The sequence below is a fragment of the Budorcas taxicolor genome, chromosome 3 (genome assembly GCF_023091745.1).
Source record: "Budorcas taxicolor isolate Tak-1 chromosome 3, Takin1.1, whole genome shotgun sequence".
Classification (NCBI taxonomy): Eukaryota; Metazoa; Chordata; class Mammalia; order Artiodactyla; family Bovidae; genus Budorcas; species Budorcas taxicolor.
In genome coordinates, this window is record NC_068912.1 from 1,303,620 (window position 1) to 1,328,629 (window position 25,010).

The 25,010-nt window shown below is 40.7% G+C and overlaps 1 protein-coding gene across 1 annotated transcript in view; it reads left to right on the top strand.

Moving 5' to 3' along the window:
* The window catches only part of ADCY10 (adenylate cyclase 10), a 95,492-nt gene that overhangs the window by 16,097 nt on the left and 54,385 nt on the right, over positions 1-25,010 (top strand). Inside the window, exons 9-17 of the mRNA XM_052637766.1 lie at positions 1,872-1,990; positions 3,244-3,320; positions 5,217-5,406; positions 8,161-8,216; positions 17,056-17,209; positions 18,353-18,545; positions 19,077-19,163; positions 22,545-22,819; positions 24,302-24,438. Coding sequence (XP_052493726.1) covers positions 1,872-1,990; positions 3,244-3,320; positions 5,217-5,406; positions 8,161-8,216; positions 17,056-17,209; positions 18,353-18,545; positions 19,077-19,163; positions 22,545-22,819; positions 24,302-24,438 — 1,288 coding nt within the window. The remainder of the gene's footprint in view (positions 1-1,871; positions 1,991-3,243; positions 3,321-5,216; positions 5,407-8,160; positions 8,217-17,055; positions 17,210-18,352; positions 18,546-19,076; positions 19,164-22,544; positions 22,820-24,301; positions 24,439-25,010) is intronic.

The window sequence follows — 25,010 nt, forward strand, 5'->3', positions numbered from 1 at the left end:
ATACTCTGTTCTGTGGGAGTTCTGAGGCAACGGAGACCCCCAGTCCTGTGTAGTCTGATACTTTCTTCCATATTCATTCATGAGTATCAACAGAAAAGAGCATAGACCCAAGAGAACAGTGTTTAGTGTCTTGCAGATACTCCAGACCATTCCTGGAGAGACAGTTCCTGGCTCCCACAGTTCCCAGCTGTGTGTCCTTAGCAAGCCATTGAACTTCTCTGAGACTTAGTTTGTTCCTATTTATTTTGTATAAAAATAGGGACGTTATTTAAATGAGGATAGCATTTGCCTAAAATGATTGTTGAAAGTTTTAAAAAAATATGTGTGTGAAGCGCCTGTTGTGATGCCTAGTTCAAGGCAGCACGGGCTGCTGGTCTCACTGCAGCATGAGATCTTGCCAAGCCACCAGGCAGAATTTCCAGGCAAAGCAAACCCACCAGTGCCCCAAAGGGGCTCCCCTCTAGTCTGTTCGCAGACCTGGATTCAGGGCTATGCCCCCCAACCCCCTGTCCCACCAATGTCACAACAGAACCTAGTGCCAGTTAGAATCTGACTCTTAGATTGGAGAAGGAAATGGCAACCCACTTTAGTATTCTTGCCTAGAAAATTCCATGGACTGAGGATCCTGGTGGGCTACAGTCCATGGGGTCACAAAGGGTCAGACACGAGTGTGCAGCTGAGCACACTTAGTCAGCTGGGCTTCCCAGGCGGCTCAGTGGTAAACAGTCTGCCTGCTAAAGCAGGAGATACAGGAGACGCAGGTTTGGTCCCCCCTCGAAGAGGAAATGCAACTCACTCCAGTATTCTTGCCTGGAAAATCCTGTGGACAGAGGAGCCTGGCAGGCAAAGAGTCAGACATGACTTAGTGACTAAGCATGTACTTGGTCAGATTCTTTTTGGAGAGGGTTGAAGAAACTGAGGCATTTTACTGTTCTTTTGCATTTTATCAGGATATAACATACATAGACTCAAATTTTTACCCCATTGACTTTTATTCACTATGCACTATTTTCTTACAGAAAACAGCATCTGAAGTCATTTTTTAAGGGACTAATAGTGAAAGGGCCAAACTTCAGAGTTTACTGTCTCTTTGAAAGAGTTGACTTTTTGCCAAGAAAAAATACTCCCAGCTTAAGCCTTTATCCTCAAGAAAAATGAATAATAACAATATCTGAAGAGAACTTTGAGTTAATGAGGTGCCTGTGTATATATGTAAATATAACATACTAATTTTTCAGTAACATAACCAACCTCAGCAAGTCTCAGTTTTACCTGTATTTAGATTGATAAACTGAAGTTCATAGAGTGTGATTGACTTGTCCAAGCTTCCACACTTGGGAAGTGGCATGAGAACACATATTTTCTGATCCCAGAACTGGTACCTTTTGCTCTGTGCTGCTTTTGGACTTAAACTTAGGACTTTGCAACCTAAGACCTTGGCTACAGTAGAGAGTAGACAGGAAGGTACACTCTCAGGTTCTAACCTTACTGTTGATGATGCAAGAGAAGTTATATAATGTGTGAAAGTGAAAGTGAAGTCGCTCAGTCATGTCCGACTCTCTGCAACCCCATGGACTGTAGCCTACCAGGCTCCTCTGTCCATGGGATTTTCCAGGCAAGAGTACTGGAGTGGGGTGCCATTTCCTTCTCCAGGGGATCTTCCCGACCCAGGGACTGAACCCAGGTCTCCCGCATTGTAGGCAGACGCTTTACCATCTGAGCTACCAGGGAAGACATTGAAATAGGTGTATATTTGATGAAATTTGTTTCAGAGAGTGAAAATTGCTGCCCATCCTCCACTGGGCCATCTAAATGGTCCAGCTTAAAACTATCTGTCCACCGGTTGTGTTTGCTGCCTCTCTCCCTCACAGGGCTGCTCTTTTCTCTGTGTCTTTGGTTTTCCTGGGGAAAAGGCACCTGATGAAGTCACTCATGCCTTGGAGAGCGCTGTGGATATATTTGACTTCTGCTCTCAGGTCCACAAAATCCGGTAAGTGTTGACCTGATTCCATCTGATTCCTGACTCTGTTGTAGCATATGGGGAGACAGGACAAGGGTCAGGGAAGAGGAAGGTGGGAGGCTGTCTTTCTGTCTACATTCATTATTTATTGAATGTACAGGTAGGTTGAGCAAACCCAGCCCTGATGCAGTCAGACAGGGGGATGGTCAAGGCCAGGTAGAGAAAGGATACTCCTAAAAAATTCAAGTGTACCACAGAGGGTCTAACTGGGTTGTCTCTCTATGCTTCTGACCTGCTTCCTGGGAGAGGTCATATTCCAAACTATGTTGGAGACCTGAGATGATTTTTAATAACTAGGAGATAAAGTAAGTACTAGGGCTTCCTCATAGCTCAGTCGGTAAAGAGTCTGCCTGCAGTGCAGGAGACCCAGGTTTGACTCCTGGATTGGGAAGATCCCCTGGAGAAGGAAATGGCAACCCACTCCAGTATTCTTGCCTGAAGAATCCCCTGGGTAGAGGAGCCTGGCAGGCTACAGTCCATGGGGTTGCAAGAGTCGGACATGACTTAGTGACTAAACCGCCACCACCACCAAAGTAAATACTAGTATTGGAAATTTATATATTGATCTGGTCTCAAGATGATCCACTAAGTAAAATTATTAAGATGATGTTTACATTTTTGGCCCTGGCTGTCCAAGAGCCCAGTGCCCTCAGGCGCCCCCTGTATACCCCAATAATCCTGACTTGTGGCCCACTCTGGTCTACTCCAACAGGTACCACTCTTTGCCCTGAATATTCCATCTTCTCAGCCTCTAGTCATCTGTATATGCAACCATCTTCATGCATTAGAAAAGTTAGTTTTTGATGCCACCCAGTTATTTCCTTTCGAAAAAATGACTTAGTTCTTTCTAGCAATCACAAAAGATAGTTAATTTTTTTTTTTTTAACAACTACAATCATTCTACATTGAAAGTCCATTGGGGTGATGAGATTATTTTCCAGAAAAATAGCTCAGATGAATACTTAAAAGTAGCAGAAAAGTGAACTGAGTTATCACTTCTAAGAACTTAGTTCTCTGTCTCAAACTGCCCTTCCTTTTTCCCTCCAGGCCGTGTACAATGGCCCTAACCTAACTACAAAGGGAAGAGTGTTCTTTTTTGAAAACTCTTTCCTACCCCTCCCCCACCCCATTCTTCACCCTGTCCCCACCCTCCCTGCCTTCTGTGTGTTCATTGTCTTTATCTCTTTCCCCACAACTCTCTTTCTCTTTCTCCCCGGAGCCAGCACTGTTTCCATTGGCGTGACCAGCGGGATTGTCTTCTGTGGAATCGTTGGACACTCTGTGAGGCACGAGTATACAGGTGTGCTGAACTAGCTTATGTAGATCTTCCTTTCAGCAGGCATTGTGCCTTGCCGCTGAACTGGGTGGGAGGAAGGACAAAAATTAGCCAGACGTGGACCCTGTGCTCAAAGGTTTACAGTCTTCCAGGTGAAACCAAGCCATATCTGTTGGCCCCTGGACAGCTCAATGAGTAAAAAATGTGTATTTCTGAGTCTATGATTGAGTATAAGAAATATGCAGTCTTTAGAGGGGAACTGTGGTAGGCCATGCTTCCCTGGTGGCTCAGATCGTAAAGAATCCACCTGCAATGAGGGAAACCTGGGTTCGATCCCTAGGTTGGGAAGATCCCCTGGAGGAGGGCATAGCAACCCACTCCAATATTCTTGCCTGGAGAATCCTCATGGACAGAGGAGCCTGGTAGGTTACAATTCATGGGGTCACAAAAGAGTTGGACACAACTGAGTGACTAAGCACACACACACAAATGGGAGGCCATAAGCTCAGGGAATGATGGGCCTTTATGTTGATTTCCTGTTAACATTAAACGATTACTCCTTTTAATTCCTGGGATAGATGAGGACTGATTCTTAAAATTATGAATATTGGCATTACTGAAAAATGGCACTAATCTCAAAAGTAAGTAGGTGTTATCTCAAGATTTCACTGCTCTTTCCTGTTCAATCCTATTAGGGTTTTAAATGCTCAGAAATAATACATTTAAAATACTGCATATATATAAAACACTGAAACAATTATGTCTGAAGTATTACAACTCTGAGATTTTCTTCAAAATAATACAAGGTGGAGAGTAGATGGTTAATGGTTTGGGGGCCTGGGTAATAGATGTATAGACTCATGATACCATGCTTTATTGTATGGTCAAATTTCCCCATAATAAACTGGCTTTAAAAAAATGAATATCTTAATCAGGGGTATTCAAGTTTATCTCAAAGTACAACATTTAATACTTAATTGAGGGCTTACTAGCAGCCCAGCACTTCACAAAGTTCTTTATGTGTATTAACTTATTAATCTCCATAAACTACCCTCTGAAAGAAGTACTGTTATCAACCCCGCTTTACAAATTAGAAAACTAAGGCATGGAAGAGTTTGAATATTTTGCCTGAGTAATTTACGCATAGTAGAGGTAGAGCTTAGATCCAAACCTGCACAGCCTGGTTGCAGAGTCTGTGCACCTTTAGAAATATCCCCTAAATGAATCCTACAGTTCACACCCCTTCCAGCCTTATTTACTTACTCTTACAAAATCAAATGAAAGCTCATGCACAGAACATACAGACCCAATTTTGTGCCTCCTTTGGAGGTCAGGAGTCCTTGTCCAAGCTAACGTATATCTATCTGAAATAGCAGAAGACCAACTGTACCTCATCTGAGAGCCCTCAGGCCCTGCTCACCATCCCGCTTAAGAGATCCTCTCCATATTCAAGGCCCTTCTAATCCTTGAGCAGATCATCCCCTTAACCTCTCAGATGGCTAGTTAACTCCTGGTATATTCTAAAATGGGGTTTAGTCTCTAAGTTATGTTATCCAACGCTTATAGCTGTTGGATATATGCTATATATATCCATGGGCTATAGCCGGCCAGACTCCTGTCCATGGGATTTCCTAGGCAAAAATACTGGAGTGGATTGCCATTTCCTTCTCCAGGGGATCTTCCAAACCTAGGAATTGAATCCAGATCTTCTACATTGCAGGCAGATTCTTTACTGACTGAGCTATGAGGGAAGCCATTGGCTAAACCTGGGTAGTTGAAGGTGAGATTGCTGTGTCATCTGTGAAGGCAAATGGAGTAAAGGGTAAAAATGCCATCTGAGGACGATATGCCTTGGATTACACTGAGTTCAATGGCTGTTTTCTCCTTGTTCTTTGCCTTTCTCTCTTCTTCCTATTATAGTCATTGGTCAGAAAGTCAACATAGCTGCCAGAATGATGATGTACTATCCAGGAATCGTGACCTGTGACTCTGTCACCTACAATGGCAGCAACCTACCAGCCTACTTTTTTAAAGAGCTTCCAAAGAAAGTCATGAAAGGTGTTGCAGATTCTGGACCAGTGTATCAGTGTTTGGGCCTTAATGAGAAAGTGTGAGTGTGGGACATTGACCTTGCAGTACTTTTTAGTAAAGAAGTGGGAGAATTATGATAGCAAAAACAGTAGGTCACCAATTTCAGATTTGAAGCTATTTCAGAAAATTAAAATCTAGTCCTTCCCAGGCCAAAACCGAGATTTCAAATTCCTTCATCTTCCTTCTTCCCACTGATAGTGTAACATGCTGGAAGATGCCAGTCTACTGTCAGTTTTCAGACTATGATGGTTATTTATCAAAGGTTGTACAAAAAGAAGAGAGAGTCTTCTCATTTGAGTATCTCTTTGGACTCAGAAGAACCCAATCACCAACCATTAACTATTGATCACTTCAACTGTGCGTTCAGGCATTGATAGGGATTACTCCTCTTCCAGGTGCTTAGTGACACACATTCTCCCAAAGCCCAGTTTGGGCTCACTTAGGAAGTGAAAATCCCTCAGTATCTGCCAGTCATTTTCACGATATGTTCAAATTCCTTGCAATGACACACAAAGTAACCACCGGCCTTTCCTACCTTATCTCCTCCTATGTCCCTTCCTCTGGGGGTGTCTAAGGGGATTCGCCTCTCTTTCATTCATTCCATCCCCAGTCTACTAGGAAAACCGCAGTCAATTTTTGAAATCCAGCTCAAGGATCTATTCCTTTCTAAAGCTGCCTCTGAAAGCTACCCAATCCCAAGTCCAACAGTTTAACTCTTTCCTCCTCTGTGTAACTCTGTAGCACATTAGAACACTCAAAATAACCACTGACTCAGTGTGCTTTTCACTTCCTACACTGGGAGCTTTTTGAGGATAGTGATTATTTTTTGTTCATTCTTATATCCCCAGTGCTTGGTAGGCATCAATAATGATGAATAAATGAATGACCAGCATGGGAAGCTCTATATAGTAGTGCTTGGTGGATGGAAAGTGAAAAGGTATTATTCCTTACATTAGCAAGCTAGAATCTAGGTCTTAAAGGGTCAGATAATAGAATTAGGGCTGTAATTGGTTCAGTGAGTCTTTACTATTCATCTTTGTATTCCTAGGGCTCAGCACTGTTCTTGGCATGTGTAGATCATCAATAAAATGCTGTTTGAATAAATAAATGAATAATAATATTTTGTGAGCCCTTATTAAATATTAGGGACTTTACCTCAATATCAACTATATGAGGTAGAAACAAACTAATATTAATTCCATTTTATAAATTTAAAAATGGAGACTCAGAGATTTGTTAGATGACTTGTCCATAGTCATACATCTAGTAATTTGTGGAGCCACATTGCTTTCAGATGCCACAGTAATGCTGCATTATAGTTAACCTGGAGAAGGAAATGGCAGTCCACTCCAGTACTCTTGCCGGGAGAATCCCATGGACAGAGGAGCCTGGTGGGCTACAGTCCCTGGAATCACAAAGAGTCAGACATGACTGAGCGCCTAAGTGCATAGTCAACCACAAAATCTCAGTGGTATACAATAGTACATTTTTATTTATCTCATGAATATGTGGGGTTCAATTGCTCTTGGCTGGATTTGGCTGATCTTGCCTAGGCTTGTTCATATGCCTGGGGTTGAGCAAGTTATCATCCAGGATGGCTTCAGACAGGATAACTGGGAATTGTGGCTGACATAACTGGGACAGTGACTCTATGTACCTTATATTGGGCTAGCCCAGGCAATATCAGAAGAGCAAGAAAGAGCAAGTCCAATGCACAAACATTTTTCAAACCTCTGTGTCATGTTTGTTAGCATCCCATGGGCCAAAACGTCCACAAGGATGAGCCCAGCATGGGAGGACACTGCAAGGGCATAGATGCAAGTAGGGTTGAAGAAGTGGAGCCATTAATGCAGTCAGTCTACCATAGAAACACTGTTTCTGAACTACCAGGACTATGTGATCCTGAAACCTGCCCTCTTTTTCGTTTCTCTATACCATCTCTGAAAATAAGAGACTATAGAAATACACATACAAATATGAACAGGGCCTGTTTCCTGTCCTGAAATCCAATGGGGAAGACAATGTACACAAAATTAGCGCTATTGGAGACTTCAGTATGTGCTATAATACAAAGGCGTAACAAAATATTTAGTATGATCGTATAGACAAGGGAATGAGTCATTTGTTGAAAAAGTCATTTGTTTAAGAGATGATATAATGCAGTGGACAAGCATATGCCCCGATCCTAGTTTTAGATATTGACTCTGTCAGTATCCTCTGTCACCACTAACCATGGGATCTTGTTCATGTTAAAGTCTCTGTACCTCAGTTTTCTCATTTGTAAAATGGACATAATAATAGTAATACCTTTTAATCAGCTTTTTGTCTGGAGTAAAGAAAATGATTATGTAAAGCACTTGAAAGTGCCAGGCACATAGCATGTGTTCCACAAAGATGCGCTGTTATTGTTTGAGCAATTGGTAGACTCTTTCTGTGCTGGGAGACACAGCACATCTAACTTTATTGGGTCCCCTACGGAGTGTCTGGTTTCCCTGGAAGAGGGTCAGTTCTACCAATGCAGACTCAACAACCTTTTTTTGAACAACATATCAGGCTCTGTGGTAAAGGCAGCTACGTAAGTTGTTTGGAGACTCTATTACCAGGTAAGAGCTTCTTTGTTCCCTTCCTCTTGGCATCTGCACCCCTTGAGTCAGGGGACAGACTCCTGGTAGAGATTGGAAAGGAGGCTTTCTGGGAACTAAGAGCTAGTCCCTCTGGCTTTCAATATTTCCCTATTTTGACACTAACATCTTTTTTTTTTCCTTCTCTTCAGCATGTTTGGGATGGCATACCTCATCTGCAACAGAAATGAGCGTTACCCTTTGCTGGGTAGGTAGTGGGCCTTGATTTTTAAACCTCTTTATTGAACTATAACATGACATACAGAAAAGTACACCAATAATAAATCCTCAGCTTAGTGAATTTTCACAAAATGAACACATAATCGCCATCCAGGCCAAGGAATTAACAAAGGAAAAAAAAAAATAGCAGTACTCTGGAAGCCCTCAAATGCTTTATTCCTCTCCCTTTAAATTACTTCAGTTCAGTTCAGTTCAGTTCAGTTGCTCAGTTGTGTCTGACTCCTTACAACCCCATGGGCTGCAGCACGCCAGGCTTCCCTGTCCATCACCCACTCACCACCACCATCACCTAAATTACTTAGGCCTGTTCTTAAAATTTATATGAATGAAATCCTACATTGCATAGTTACATAAGCCTTCTTTTAGTCAACATTATGTTGTGAAATTCACCCATATTATTGGCTGTATCTATAATTCATTCATTTTCATTGCTATGTAGTAGAGTTGGCCCTCTGTATCGGCAGTGTCAGCATCCACGGATTCAAACAACCACAAAGCAAAAATACCTTTTTTAAGAAAATTCCAAAAAGCTAAACTTGAATTTGTTGCACACAAGCAACTATTCATGTTGCATTTACATTGTATTTGCTATTACAATTCATCTAGAGATGATTTAAAATATACAGAGGATATGTGTAGATTATATGCAAATATGCCATTTTCTATAAGAGACTTGAGCATCTGTGGATTTTGTATCCTTGGGGGTCCTGGAACCAATTTCCTGTGGGATACAGAGAGATGACTATATTCCATTTTATAAATATACAACAATGTATTCCTTCTGTATTTGTACATTTGAGTTGTTTCCAGTTTGGGTTCTTATGAATAATACTGCCATAAAAAGTTTTGTACAAGTCTTATGATGAACATATGTTTGCATTTCTGCTGTTGGGTATATATATGTATGCTGCTGCTAAGTCGCTTTAGTCGTGTCCGACTCTGTGCGACCCCATAGAGGGCAGCCCACCAGGCTGCCCCGTCCCTGGGATTCTCCAGGCAAGAACACTGGAGTGGGTTGCCATTTCCTTCTCCAATGCATGAAAGTGAAAAGTGAAAGTGAAGTCGCTCAGTCGTGTCCGACTCGTAGAAACCCCATGGACTGCAGCCTACCAGGCTCCTCCGTCCATGGGATTTTCCAGGCAAGAGCACTGGAGTGGGCTGCCATCTCCTTCTCCGATATACATGTATATACAGGTGATGTTGTTGCAAAAGGTACAGTTTTGGTCGATGACGCCAAATAATTTTCTAAAATGGTTGTTTGATTATACTCTGACCGATAGTATTACAAATGTTCTATTTGTTTTTCATTCTTACCAACAACTTCGTTTTATCAGTCTTTGTACTTTTAATAATTCTTTTGGTATTATAGTGGTGTATCATGTGGTTTGCATCTATTCCAACCCTGATGTGGTTGAGCGCCTTTTCCAAATATTTATTGGCCGTTTGGAAATCATCTTTTATAAAACAGACACTTTTGTCTGTATAAGATCTTTTGTTTATTTTTCAATTGGGTTGTATGTTTTTATAGATGTGTTGGAATTATATATTCTGAAAATAAGTCCATTTGTTTTTACTCTATGTAACTTTTCCCATTCTGTACTTGCCTTTTTATTCTATTAGTGATATAATTAATGAACACAATTTTTTTTATTTTAATGAAATCCATCTTACTAGTCTTTCCCTCTGTAGTTAGTGCTCTTGTACACTGTTTGTGAAATCTTTCCTCACCCACAAATCATGAAGATACTTTCCTACATTCTCTTCTAGAAATTTTGTTTTAGCTTTTACTTTTAGAGCTGTGACCCAACTGGCAGTGATGTTTTTGTAATTCTTGGTAAAAGGGACCCTATCATAAGAAAGCTAACTCAAGACTAGACAGGGAAGTAGACATAAAATGAGGTAAAGAGACTGACGTGCGCCTTGGCCTGCGGATGCTGAAGGCCGCCGTTTCTAATAATGGCTTGTAGTTTCCTTCTGTCAGAAGGAATAATGGTTTGTAATTTCCTTCTGTTAGACCTGAGCATACCTAAAAGTATCATTATAAATTAAATCCTGGTCATATCTGTGTTAGGGGAATTAAGAGGAGGCTCTGCCCCACACTTTGGTGGGGTGGGGGTGAGGGGCGGTATTAGGCCAGAATCTTGATGTCAGCATAGTCTAAAAGAAAGCAACAGTTCCAGAACAGCAAAGAGCACCCAAACCAGCAGTAATGCCTCACTTTCAGTGCATTCAGGTAGTTTTCAGAGTTTGCATGCACATCATTTCTTCCAAGTCCAGACCCCCAAACTCCTGAAGGCTAGAAAGGAGAGGGTGTGTCTACTCTCACCTTTCTCCAAGGCCTTACTTTCCATCCTAGGATATGCTTGTTGTGATCATGACTGATAGCAAATGGAAATCTTAACCCCCTTTCTACAAGGTTGAGGACTCAGTATGATGGACATACTAGAACACATTGGTATAATATATATATATTTTGCAGCTGGTCTAGTTGCCTTTTTGCCCTGATTTCACCAGACTAAGATAAAAACCAGGCCTATATATCATTCCTTAAAGCTGTAAGCAAAAACAGACTGTCTGAGGTTAGCAGGATGGAAAGTACTCTTAGGAGAGCTCCTGTACAAGAACTTCTATATGCACACTGACAACAAAACTAACATGAACAAAAAGTGTTTTTTCAAGGGTCAAAAATGCATACAGTACTCTCAGATATTAGGACTTTGTTTAAATAGAAACAAGGCACGCATACTTCAAGTCAAGAGGTCCTCATTTCAGAACCCAACTAAAGAAAGAATTCAGAAGTTCTTACCTCTCTGTATTGTATACAAATAGAACACAAAAGGCTAGAAGAGTCTGCTCTGAGGCCTTCTGGGCCTTATCTTCTGAGTTCTTGTGTAAACTTTAAGCCAAAGAAGTGAAGTGAAAGTGAAGTCGCTCAGTCGTGTCCGACTCTTTTGCGACCCCATGGACTGTAGCCTACCAGGCTCCAAGGAAGAGTACTACACATCTCACAAAACCAAATTCAAATGCATTTTCAGAAAGGAAATATTTCATCTAAAAGAAGCATGGTCTACAGAGTAGTTCTCACTAAATCTTACCCAGAAATTTACATTACCAAGTAAACATGTAAGCTTCTTTGTATGAAATTCTAAACTTAGAGTAGTGGTCTTGGTTTTCAATAGATTTTAAATAACACTTGGGTATGTATTAATTCTATCAATGGGGGGAAAAAAGGGCACTCCACAGTAGTCAGTCCATCAAAGAAGGAAGAGTCAGCTCTTATTGGTTCTCTAGCTCTTTTGACAGGAACAACCCCACAAGAGACTGAGCCAGACTTGCCTGTAACTGTGCAGGAGTCTCCAATGGAGGCATGGATTGACAGTGGCCTGCTGCAGGGCCAGGGGCACTGAGTCCTGGGAGCAGGGGCATACTGACATAAGTCCTTTTGAAGGAGGTTGCCATTACCACCATTACCCCTACGATAGTTTGGCCTCAGGCCAAACTACAGGGAGGGAACATAGTCCCACCCATCAGCAGAAAATTAGAGTAAAGATTTACCAAGCAAGGCCCCACATGTCAGAGCAAGACCCAGTTTGCCCCTCAGCCAGTCCCTCACATCAGGAAGCTTCCGTAAGCCTCTTATCCTTCTCCATCAGAGGGCAGATAGAATGAAAACCACAATCACAGAAAACTAACCAAACTGATCACATGGATCACAGCCTTGTCTAACTCAGTGAAACTATGAGCTATGCTGTGTAGGGCCACCTAAGATGGACAGGTCATGGTGGAGAGTTTTGATGAAACGTGGTCCACTGGAAAAGGGAATGGCAAACTACTTCAGCATTCTTGCCTTGAGAACCCCATGAACAGTATGAAAAGGGAAAAATATATGACACTGAAAGATGAACTCCCCAGGTTGGTAGGTGCCCAATGTGCTACTGGAGAAGAGTGAAGAAAAGCTCCAGAGGAATGAAGAGGCTAAACCAATGTGGAAACAACGCCCAGATGTGGATCTGTCTAGTAGTGAAAGTAAAGTCCAATGCCGTAAAGAACAATATTGCATATTAGGTCTATCAAGATAAATTGGAAGTGGCCAAACAGGAGATGGCAAGAGTGAACATCAGAAATTTTAGGAGTCAGTGAACTAAAATGGACCGGAATGGGCAAATTTAATTCAGAGACCATTATATCTACTACTGTGGGCAAGAATCTTTTAGAAGATATGGAGTAGCCCTCAGAGTCAATAAAAGAGTTTGAAATGCTGTACTTGGGTGCAGTCTCAAAAATGACGGAATGATCTCTGCTCGTTTCCAAGGCAAACCATTCAATATAACAGTAATCCCCATCTATGCCCCAACCACTAATGCCAAAAAAGCTGAAGTTGAACGGTTCTATGAAGACCTGTGAGACCTTCTAGAACTAACACCAAAAAAGATGTCCTTTTCATCATAGGGAACTGGAATGCAAATGTAGGAAGTCAAGAGATACCTGAAGTAACAGGCAAGTTTGGCCTTGGAATACAAAATGAAGCAGGGCAAAGGCTAACAGTTTTGCCAAGAGGATGCACATGTCATAGCAAACACCCTCTTCCAGCAACACAAGAGATGGCTCTACACATGGACATCACCAGATGGTCAATACTGAAATCAAATTGATTCTATTATTTGCAGCTGAGGATGGAGAAATTCTACATAAGAAGCTAAAACAACATTGGGAGCTTACTGTTGCTCAGATCATGAACTCTTTATTGTAAATTCAGATTTAAATTGAACAAAGTAGAGAAAACCATTAGACCATTCAGTTCAGTTCAGTTGCTCAGTTGTACCCAACTCTCTGCGACCCCATGGACTGCAGCATGCCAGGCCTCCCTGTCCATCACCAACTCCTGGAGTTTACTCAAACTCATGTCCATTGAGTCGGTGAGGCCATCCAACCATCTCATTCTCTGTTGTACCCTTCTCCTCTTGCCTTCAATCTTTCCCAACATCAAGGTCTTTTCAAATGAGTCAGTTCTTTGCATCAGGTGGCTAAAGTATTGGAGTTTCACCTTCAACATCAGTCCTTCCAATAAACATTCAGGATTGATCTCCTTTAGGATGGACTGGTTGGATCTCCTTGCAGTCCAAGGCACTCTCAAGAGTCTTCTCCAACACCACAGTTCAAAAGCTCAATTCTTCAGTGCTCAGCTTTCTTTATAGTCCAACTCTCCCATCCATACATGACTACTGAAAAAACCATAGCCTTGACTAGACGGACCTTTGTTGGCAAAGTAATGTCTCTACTTTTTAATATGCCGTCTAGTTTGGTCATAACTTTCCGTCCAAGGACCAAGCATCTTTTGATTGCATGGCTACAGTCACCATCTCCAGTGATTTTGAAGCCCAAGAAAGTAAAGTCTGACACTGTTTCCACTGTTTCCCCATCTATTTCCCATGAAGTGATGGGACCAGATGCCATTGTCTTAGTTTTCTGAATGTTGAGCTTTAAGCCAACTTTTTCACTCTCCACTTTCACTTCCATCAAGAGGCTCTTTAGTTCTTCTTCACTTTCTGCCATAAGGGTAGTGTCATCTGCATATCTGAGGTTATTGATATTTCTCCCAGCAATCTTGATTCCAGCTTGTGCTTTATCCAGCCCAGCGTTTCTCATGATGTACTCTGCGTATAAGTTAAATAAGCAGGGTGACAATATACAGCCTTGACATACTCCTTTTCCAATTTGGAACCAGTCTGATGTTCCATGTCCAGTTCTAACTCTTGCTTCTTGACCTGCATACACATTTCTCAAGAGACAGGTCAGGTGGTCTGGTATGCCCATCTCTTTCAGAATTTTCCACTGGAGAAGGGAATGGCAAACCACTTCAGTTATCTTGCCTTGAGAATCCCATGAACAGATCATTCAGGTATGACCTAAATCAAATCCCTTATGATTCTACAGTGGAAGTCACAAATAGATTCAATGGATTAGATCTGATAGAGTGCCTGAAGAACTATGGATGGAGGTTCATGACATTGTATCGAAGGTGGTAATCAAAACCATCCTCAGGAAAGAGAAATGCAAAAAGGCAAAATGGTTGTTTGAGGAGGCCTTACAAATAGCTAAGAAAAGAAGAGAAAGGCAAAGAGAAAAGGAAAGATATACCCATTTGAATGCAGAGTTCCAAAGAACAAAAGGAGAGACGAGAAAGTCTTCTCAGTGATCAGTGCAAAGAAATAGAGGAAAACAATAGAATGGGAAAGACTAGAGACCTCTTCAAGAAAACTAGAGATACTAAGGGAATATTTCATGCAAAGATGGGCACAATAAAGGACAGAAACAGTATGGACCTAACAGAAGCAGAATATATTAAGATGTGGCAAGAATAACAGAAGAACTATACAAAAAATATCTTCATTACCCAGATAACTACAATGGTGTGATCACTCACCTAGAACCAGACATCCTGGAGTGTGAAGTCAAGTGGGCCTTAGGAAGCCACACTGTGAACAAAGCTAGTGGGGTTGATGGAATTCCAGCTGAGTGGTTTCAATCCTAAAAAAATGAGGCTGTGAAAGTGCTGCACTCAATATACCAGCAAATTTGGAAAACTCAGCAGTGGCCACAGGACTGGAAAATGTGAAAAATTTTCATTCCAATCCCAAAGAAGGGCAATGCCAAAGAGTGTTCAAACTACCACACAATTGCACTCATGTCACGCTCTAGCAAAGTGATGCTCAAAATTCTTCAAGTAAGGCTTCATGAACAGAGAAATTCCAGATGTTCAAGCTAGATTTGGAAAAAGAAGAGGAACCAGAGATCAAATGCCAACATCCATTGGATCACAAGAAAAAAAAAAGAATTCTGGAAAAACATCTACTTGTGCTTCATTGACTACACTAAAGCCTTTGACTCTGTGGATCACAACAAACTGTGGAAAATTCTTTAAAAAATGGGAATACCAGACCACCTTACCTGCCTTCTGCAAAACCTGTATATAGGTCAAGAAGCAACAGCTAGAACGGGACATGGAACAATGGACTGGTTCAAAATTGAAAAAAGAGTACGTCAAGGTTGTCTATTGTCACTCTGCTTATTTAACTTCAAAGCAGAATACATCATGCGAAATGCTGGACTGGAAGAAACAAAAGCTGAAATCAAGATTGCTGGGAGAAATATTAATAACCTCAGATATGCAGATGACACCTCCCTTATGGCAGAAAGCAAAGAGGAACTGAAGAGCCTTTTGATGAAAGTGAAAGAGGAGAATGAAAAAGCTGGCTTAAAACTCAACGTTCAGAAAACTAAGATCGTGGCATCCAGTCCCATCACTTCATGGCAAATAGATGGGGAAGCAATGGAAACAGTAACAGACTATTTTCTTGGGATCTAAAATCACTGCAGATGGTGACTGTAGCCATGAAATTAAAAGATGCTTGCTCCTTGAAAGAAAAGCTATGAGCAACCTAGACAGTATATTAAATAGCAGAGACATTACTTTGCCAACAAAGATCTGTCTAGTGAAGGCTATGGTTTTTCCAGTAGTCATGTATGAATGTGAGAGCTGGACCATAAAGAATGCTGAGCGCTGAAGAACTAATGCTTTTGAACTGTGGTGTTGGAGAAGACTCTTGAGAGTCCCTTGGACTGCAAGGAGATCAAACCAGTCAATCCTAAAGGGCATCAATCCTGAACATTCATTGGAAGGACCAATGCTGAAGCTGAAGCTCCATCAGCTTCACCACCTGATGAAAAGAACTGACTCATTAGAAAAAGACCCTGATGCTGGGAAGGACTGAAGGCAGGAGGAGAAGGGGACGACAGAGGACGAGATGGTTGGATGGCGTCATCGACTTGATGGACTTGAGTTTGAGCAATCTCCAGGAGTTGGTGGTGGACAGGCAAGAGTGGAGTGCTGCAATCCGTGGGGTTGCAAAGAATTGGACATGACTGAGCAACTGAACAACAGCAGCATGTTTCTGTGACTCCTTCTGTCCACCGAGGTTTCAAAGATGGTAGGCTGAGTTTGAGATTTCAGTCAGGGTATCCTGTTATTCATATTTAAAAACATAAGAAAAATAAGAGTGATAGGGTTGTAACCCAAGCTGACTTATTTTCCTTTTTTCTTTTTCTAATTTTTCTCTATTGTCTACAGTGAGCTTATGTTCATTTTATAATCAGAAAAATGATATAATTTATTTTTAAAATTTATGTTGTTCTTATGATTAATCATATATATGAGGTTTTTTAAAAAAAACAAATTGATTTTTTTTATCACTGTTAACTCTTCTTGTAGCCCTGAGTAAGTATAGTTTCTCATTTACAAAGAGTAAGTTTCCTTCACAGAATTAAAAGTAAAAATATTTTATCCATCCTGTACAACATGAGAACCTTAACTTTATAAATTGATTTCTTCATATAATAAGCTGTAGTTACTTCTAATGTGTTATAGAAAAAAATAGGAAAAGGAAAAGAAAACAAGCATTAGGGTCAGATAACCCTGATTTAATTCCTGATTGTATATTCTAAGCAAATCTCAGTTTGCTACACTAAAATTAAATTGACATCATAGTGAGCATTATGAGAATCCTTTCCCTCACAGCTTAGGGGCATCAAAAAAAAACAAAACAAAACAAACAAACAAACCAACCTGTAAAACCACACTACTAACTGTAAAGTTCTAGCTGAAGATTAAAAAAAAATTTTAAAGTGCACAGGACCTCAAGAAACTCCATGGGTATTCTTAGAAGCAGTATCACTGTGTGCTTTTTTATATCTCTAGACACTTTTATGTTGATTGGGTTTGCTCCCTTTTTGAAAAACAAAAATAACAGGACGTGAGGAGGAGATCAAATACTTCATGTGTACTATGAAGAAATTTTTGATGTCTAACTGCAGTCAAGTCCTGATGTATGAAGGAATAGCGGGATATGGAAAAAGTCAGATACTTGTGGAAATTGAGTACCTGGCCCAAGGTGAGAACCACAGGTGAGTGTCTTGCAATGACCACTTTTTTGTGGATCCAGAGAATCCTGACATCCTTAAGAATTTCATGTGTTTTAATGTTCCTCTCCTTTTATAGGTTGCCTCTTATAAACTACCCACAATCTATCAGTTATTATTGGGTATCATGCCCCTTATGCTAAATAAGTAATTAATGAGAAACATATTGAAGTGAGAAAATAAAAAGCTGGGTTGACCCCTTGAGATCCTAATTTAATGCCTGGAGGGGCTTGGATATTGATATTTTAAGTTTCCTAATGCTCAGACAGTTTGAGAACAAATGGTATAGATGCTGAAACCAAAGCTAGATTTGGTCTGAAGCAAATACATAAGTTTATCCTGTAGTTGACAGGGAATCACTAGTTCAAATCACTGAGCCCTGAGAATGTGGTTAGAGAACGGAAGGCCTCTGGATTTTCCCTTGAAAGGCAGAGCTAATGTACTTGCCTCTTGCTATTTGTCTCTTTTCAAAGAAGGAATGTCATGGGGGCTGTCTGGGACAGCCTGTCTCATGGAGGTGAACAGTGTGGTATTCAATAACAGTGATGATAACCAAGACAATGGTAATTGTGTCACACATCCTCTCACCATCTAACATAAAGGCTTTATGGGGAAATTCTTATTAGTCTTAGTTTAGGCTATGTTTCTACTCTCTTTAAATGTCAGGCCTGAGAGAGGCTAGTTTTTGAATGTATTTAACATTCCTGAGGGAATAATTCAAAATAACCAAAGACATTTTATTTATTCCATCACTTACTGAGTATTTATAGTACCAAAGTGTTGTATTAGTTTGCTAGAGCTACCGTGACAAAGCACCACAAACTAGATGGCTTTAACAACAGAAGTATATTGTCTCTGTATATAGGAGGAGAGAAGTCTTAAGATCCTGGTGTCGTAAAGTTGGTTCCTTCCATTAGCTGTGAGGGACAGTCCGTTTTGTCCCTCTTTCCTAGCTTCTGGTGGCTGGCTGGCGGTCACTGGTATTCCTTGGCTTGTGGGAGCACTGCGCCAATCTCTGCCTGCATTTTCACGTGATACTCTCCATGTGTGTTGTCTGTGTCCAAATTTCCCCCTTCCCCAAAAATACATTTAAAAACTCCCTCTGATTCCTGACTTTCTTATAAACAGGACTATTGCTATTGTGTTGACTAAGATCAGCTTCAATCAAAATTTTTATACCATCCAGATACTCATGGCCAATGTACTAGGTCTGGATACTTGCAAACATTATAAAGAGCGACAGACTAACCTTCAAAGTAAAGTCAAGTCACTGTTGGATGAAAAGTTCCATTGTCTTCTTAATGACATTTTCCATGTGCAGGTAACAAGCTGGTGTTTAGACTCCTGTGAGAAGTTGTTAAGGGGCAGTGGGGCCACCCCTCTGTCATGCTTTATGACACTGCATCTCTTTGGCTTTCATGATACTTTCCTTTTCTTATCTAGGGCATCCAAGGTGGTAAGGAAATGGCTCCCAATCCTTGAATGAACACCCACCTTCCTAAGATATATTGGTACCAGACTCAAGAAAATCCAGATAAACACCCGCTGATGCTTTTTTTTTTTTTTTTCCCTCACCTTCCCATCCTAGGTATACTATACTAGCTAGTCAAGGGTGCAGAATCCCTCTGCTCCCAAAGGTGATTGCCAATGCAAAGATAAGAGTGTGCCGTGTTTTTTCTCGTATCTATTAGATTCAATGACATAGAGTATTAGAGCTGGAAGAGATGTTATGAATTATCTAACATATGAGGATTTTAAGGCACAGGACAGTAAAGTGAATTGCCAAAGACATTCAACTAGTAGTTCCCTCTGCTATTTTCCAATACTAATATTCTTATAATTTTTTATATAGTTCCCTATTTCACGAGAGGTTTCCAAGATGAGCACCATGAGAAAGCAAAAGCAGTTGGAGGCGTTGTTTATGAAGATCTTGGAGCAAGTAAGAGCGTCTATGGGTCAGATAATGGAGGGGAGGGGAGAAACTGGGCGTCTCACCACAAAGCCAGGTTGCCTCAAGAGTTCGGATTCCAATGACAAGAAGCTGTGAATTATGTGAAAGCTTTAACCCAAAGTGTTTCATTGTCCTCCATCCTTCGAAACCTCAAGGTGAGAGTCTATTCAGAATTTAGTTGTATTTGAAAGGAGTCCTTTAACATTACTCCTGAGAGTTTGGCCTCTTCTTAAAACCAGTCCTCTTTTTTTCCCTCCCTCTGTATAAGAAGCAATCTATTAAACCAGATATGTATACAGGCTCTGCAGTCAGACTATAAGAGCTTGAGCCCTTAGGCCTATCATTTGCTACCTAGGTAAGCTTGATCAAATGACTCCACCTGTCCATGCTTTTACTTTATCTTCTATAAAGTGAAGAAATAATAGTACCCAGCTCACAGGGTTATAAAGTTTAAATGACTAGATTATGTGTAAAACACTTAGAATAGAGTCTCTTTTATTGAAGCCACTCAGCCAATGTTAACTTTTTCTCTCTGAGTAATATCATGACTGTGCATTATATGCGGGTGATCACCAACTTTGTATCCCATTCCCTAGCTCTCTTATAAGCACCAGAACCATATTTCGAAGAAACTTCTGTGTATTCCACTTGGATATGGGGAATCATACCCAGTTCAGTGTCTAACACTAAATTCATTTTTTTCCCCTACTTCAGTACCCGATCTTCCTCATCCTGATCCTGACCTTTGATTTAGTTAATAACAAGCTCATTCACACATCATTCAAGTTACCTTTGCTACCTTCCTCACTATTTGCCACATCTGCATCTACTCTGTGGCCAAGTCCTACATGTCGACCTCAGACCGACTCTGAAAGCCTTCCATCCTGGGTTCCCCGCTAGAGTTCAGGCTCTTTCTCTTCTGTTACTATAGCTTTCCAGCTCATCTCTGTGCATCACACCTCTCCACGGCAATTCATCCTCCATATAACTGCCAGAGTGTATGCAAATTGCTCCAGCCTCTGCTTTATACTAGTCAAACAAATCTCAATACTAATGAGATAAAAGCCAAAAGACTTTTTTTAACCTTGGAGAAATGCTACTCGTCGTTCAGTGTCACCTCTTCAGTGAGAACTCCCCCAAATCACAAGGCATGACTAATTCCTCTCCCACTCTGCCTCTGTAACACTGTGAACATACTTCTTATTATGTTTTCCATACTGTATTGCAATTTGCTACTTAAATCTGTGTCTCTCTCCCTCAGGAGATTGTGGACTTCTTAAGGAGAGGGAGCCTCTTGTACATTTTTGTATCGCTACTGACCAGAAGAATGTTTGGCACATAATAAACAATTCAAGTTTGTGGTAATAAATGTACAGTAGAACTTCCTTCTTCTCCACTGCAGGCAAATAAGGCCATATCAGTAACTTCTAAATGTCAGATTTTGAGGACTGTTTGCTGAAACTGAAAAAGGCTTGGTTTGAGCCTAGGAATCTGTTTAGTTTGTTTTTAAAATTCCTCAGTGGTTCTGATCCAAATCTAGTTGGAAACTGTGACTAAAGCTGTGCTTTGACTCAGTACTATGATGACAATCTTTGGACCATTTACTATCAGTGTGATCTTGGGCAAGTGGCTTAACTTTTCTGTGCCTTAATTTTCTCAGTAAATAGAGTCAAAAGTGCCACCTCTGTAAACATTATGAAGATTTTTAATGAATTAATTTATGGAAGTGCATCACACAGTGCTGGGAACATAGTAGGTGCAGTGTAAATATTGGCTTTTATTCACATTAGATATGACCCAACTCAATCTATTAAAATTTTTTTAAAAATTTATTTGGCTGTTCTGTGTCTTAGTTGCAGCACACAGGATCTTCAGTCTTCACTGTGGCATGCAAGATCTTATAGTTGTGGCATGTGGGATCTAGTTCCCTGGCCAGGGATCAAACTGGGGCCCCTTGCATTGGGAGCAGAGAGTCTCAGCTGCTGGACCACCAGGGAGTCTTCGGTCTTCTTACTTTAAATCTATGGAAGCTGGGGCCAATGATGTACTGTTGAATTCATGTGGGGATTTTGATTCTTGCTTTACTCTCCTCAATTCACAAATAATTCACTGATAAGACCATTCTATGACTAAAACTCACATTCCTCTCTGCCCATAGATATTTTTAAAGATATGAGTTTTAAAGATATTAGTCAAATACAAAACAAAGCAATGGGATGCTAACCCCTATTCATTAAAATGTTCTCAGAGTCAGTGAAGAGCTTACAAGTGACAGAATGTGTATGTGATAAGATAGGCTATATAATATTTCAGAATGTGTATGTGATAAGACAGGCTATATAATACTTCAGAATGTGTATGTGATATGACAGGCTTCGTCTTCTGAAATTTGGAAGTACCCTTCACTGCTTTGGTTTATAAAAACACATAGAGGGAAAGAATTGCTTAACAATCACTTCTCAGAGGGAACCAAGAGAAGCCAAGAGTAGTCTGGAGCAGTAAGAATGGGAGAAGTTTTCTCCATTTAGATATCTTACACTATGGAAATACAGAGCCCACTACACAAGGGCTCACACTAAAATGTGAGCTCTATGTTTTGTCTAATACTGCATCCCCAGTGCTTAGAACAGCACCTGACACTAAGCGATGCACGGTCAATGCTTAATGAGTAAATAAATAATTCAGACTAGTTAGGGAAAAGTAGTCTACAAAAAGGACACTGGATCTGTTGTTAAGTGTAACGTGCTATAATTCAAGCTAGAACAGCATAAACTGCTGCCAGGGCAAAGACCAGATCAATTCCTCTCAGCACTTTGCCTCCAGCACCCAGCCCAGTGAATGCTTGGTAAAGACGTATTGAATAGATGTTGGCTGAATAAATGTCAAATAGGTATTTCCAGGAGACCTGCATTTTTCAATAAATTAGAATGACTTGAAGTAAATCTCAGTTATTTTTATGTGATGGGTATTCAACTTGACTACAACCCATCTATCCTATACATCATCTTGTCACAAAGATCTGACCAAGTATGAGTTTATTCCAGCCAGTTCAGTCCCGGTGGTCACAAATTCCAAGTTAGAAGAATCTAAATTATCACAAAGATACTGGAAAGAAAAGATTTAACTTAGCTTCGCAAAACTCAGTGGAAACACATGTATACCCATACATATGTATAAAAAACTGAACTCATGGGAGTTCCCTGGTGGTCCAACTAGGATTCAGTGCTCTCACTGCTGTGGCCCAAGTTCAGTTCCTTGTCGGGGAACTGAGATCCCGCAAGTCTGGTGGTGCAGCCAAAAAACAAAACAAAACCAAAAAAACCCTGAAGTCCTACAGCATTTTTCCTTCTATTTCTTCACCTTGTTTAGACAGTGAAAGAGGAAAGGATTATTTTCATCATTGACGAGGGCCAGTTTATCGATTCAGCCTCCTGGACCTTTATGGAAAAGCTGATCCGGTCTGTTCCCATCTTCATCATCATGTCCCTGTCCCCCTTTGTCAACACGCCCTGTGCAGCTGCCAGTGCCATAATGAAGAACAGGAACACCACCTATGTCACCCTGGGGCCTGTGCAGCCTAAGGACATCCTCAACAAAGTCTGCCTAGACCTCAGTGTCAGGGGCATCCCCAAAGAACTGGACACGTGAGTAACCCATTTATTCTAAGGCCCTGACAGCTGCACTTATTCACCAGGTCCAAACTTCATCAGAGTCCTTAGGTTGTGTCTGAGAGCACCCATTTCAGTATTCTTGCTGGTCCTGCCTTTCACAGAGGCCATTGAACGTGCTTGATAGGATGGATGCTGCTCACCTTTTCTTTTTGTGGTCCCTGTTACATTACGTTCAACTTTGCTTAGAGGCATGAGTTTTGTTTCCCCTTCATCAAGCTGGGATTAGGTACACTCAACTCTAACCTACAGTGACTAAGGTCACAGTCATGGGCAAGTGACATGAAAGGCAAATTGGTAAACATTGAAGACCACAACCCACAACTGAGCCAGGCCTTAGTCACCAGTAATAACACGGTCTGCTACTGGTGTTCCTTTTCATGGTAGACGTTGCTATCTTCTCAGTGACTCCTCTGCTGGGTCTTGTCAGCAGTCCCCTTAACAACATAGACAGTGCCCCTTCCTTAGCTGTCTGTTTACAACTCACCATGATATCTGTTCTTTATAATGAGGTTATCTTGCTTCTGGAAGAGCAATGTCTCAGACACCAGGCATGAATTTGCCATGTTCTCTCCCTTTGACTCCCTGTCTCTCCCTCTTTATCTCTGTATTTATTTATTTAATATGTATATATTTATTATATACATGCATTACCTTTTGATCTAGCCTTCCTAATTCTAGGACTGTGTCTCAAAGATATATTTACAGGGAACTATACTCAAAATTTTGTAATAACCTATAAGGAAAAAGAATCTGAACATATATATAACACAGTTATATGTATGTGTGTGTGTATATATAATCACTGTGCTGTATACCTGAAAATAATACAACATTGTATATATATTGACAAAAATATGAACACGGTTGGACATATGGACACGGTTTTTATTGAGGCATTATTTATACTAGTAAAAGACAGAGAACAATCCAAATGTCCATCTCTAAGAGGACAGAGTAAAGTAGGATGCATCCACCAAATGGAGGCCTACATAGCTACAAAAAGAAAAAAGAAAGTTCTACTGACATAGAGGGATGACCAAGATACATGACCGAGGGAAAAACAAGGGGAAGCCTAGTGTGCAGTGTGTACAAAGTGGTGTTTTTTAATCTAAGGAAGGGAGTGAAATATATATGTGCATTTTCTATAGGTTTTGAAAGAAACCTTGAAAAGATAAGCCAGAAACTAATTTAAATGGTTACTTATAAGGTGAGGTAGGGAAGCAAGACTGAGGGTGTACCTTATTACATAGTCCTGAATTTGGAAAGATTTAAATGTTTATGTAATTTCAAAAATGAAAGAAAAAGAAGCAAAGGCAATCCCTAAAAATGGAAAACAAACCAAAACAAATGGAGAAAGAAATGTGATTATTTTTGAGTGATTGAGAAGATTCAAATATTTTTCCTTCCTAAAACATAGTTCTTTGATATAAATAGGTTGCCTCATTTTCACTACAGGTATCTGGCAGAGGGAAGCTGTGGAATTCCGTTTTACTGTGAAGAATTGCTTAAAAACCTAGACCATCACAGGGTACTTGTTTTCCAAGCAATGGAGTCTGAGGAAAAGACAAATGTGACCTGGAATAACCTGTTCAGTAAGTCCTGTAATGATGGTTCTTTCTCTCACTCTCCTTCTGAAGAGAGGGTGGCAAGAGTAGGCTTTTCTGTAGGCTTCTTGCTGAAAGGGTTTGAGGAGGCAGTGAATGCTGGACTTGATATCCCAGACTGTGAGAGAACTTAACATTGCCTGGGACTCACTGAACTGAGAGGAAGAATGTAGACCTGTAATCGAAATGAAAGAACGGAGAATCTTAAAGCCCAGAATCAGAAGTGGTGAGGGATGTGGGTGTTATCAGGGGGAAAGAATAACTTGTTTCCCAGAGGTAAAATGATTATCTCAAAGTGAATTGTCAACAAGGTTTTCATGGTACTGAGACATGCAGAAGGATGAACTTTGAGATAATGGCACAAAGAGGCCAGGTGGAATTTTTAAGAAAATGGTTTTGTTGAAGGGAGAAGGGTGGGGGTTGGGGAAGGGGTACAGATGCAAGCTGGGGTGTAGACGATTAGGGTTAATGTGAATGACAGGAAAATGTCTTGGGTGGGTATGCTAGTTATTCAGGGAGGTGGCAGTGATAAGAAGAAAAAATAATATGCTAGCAAAAAA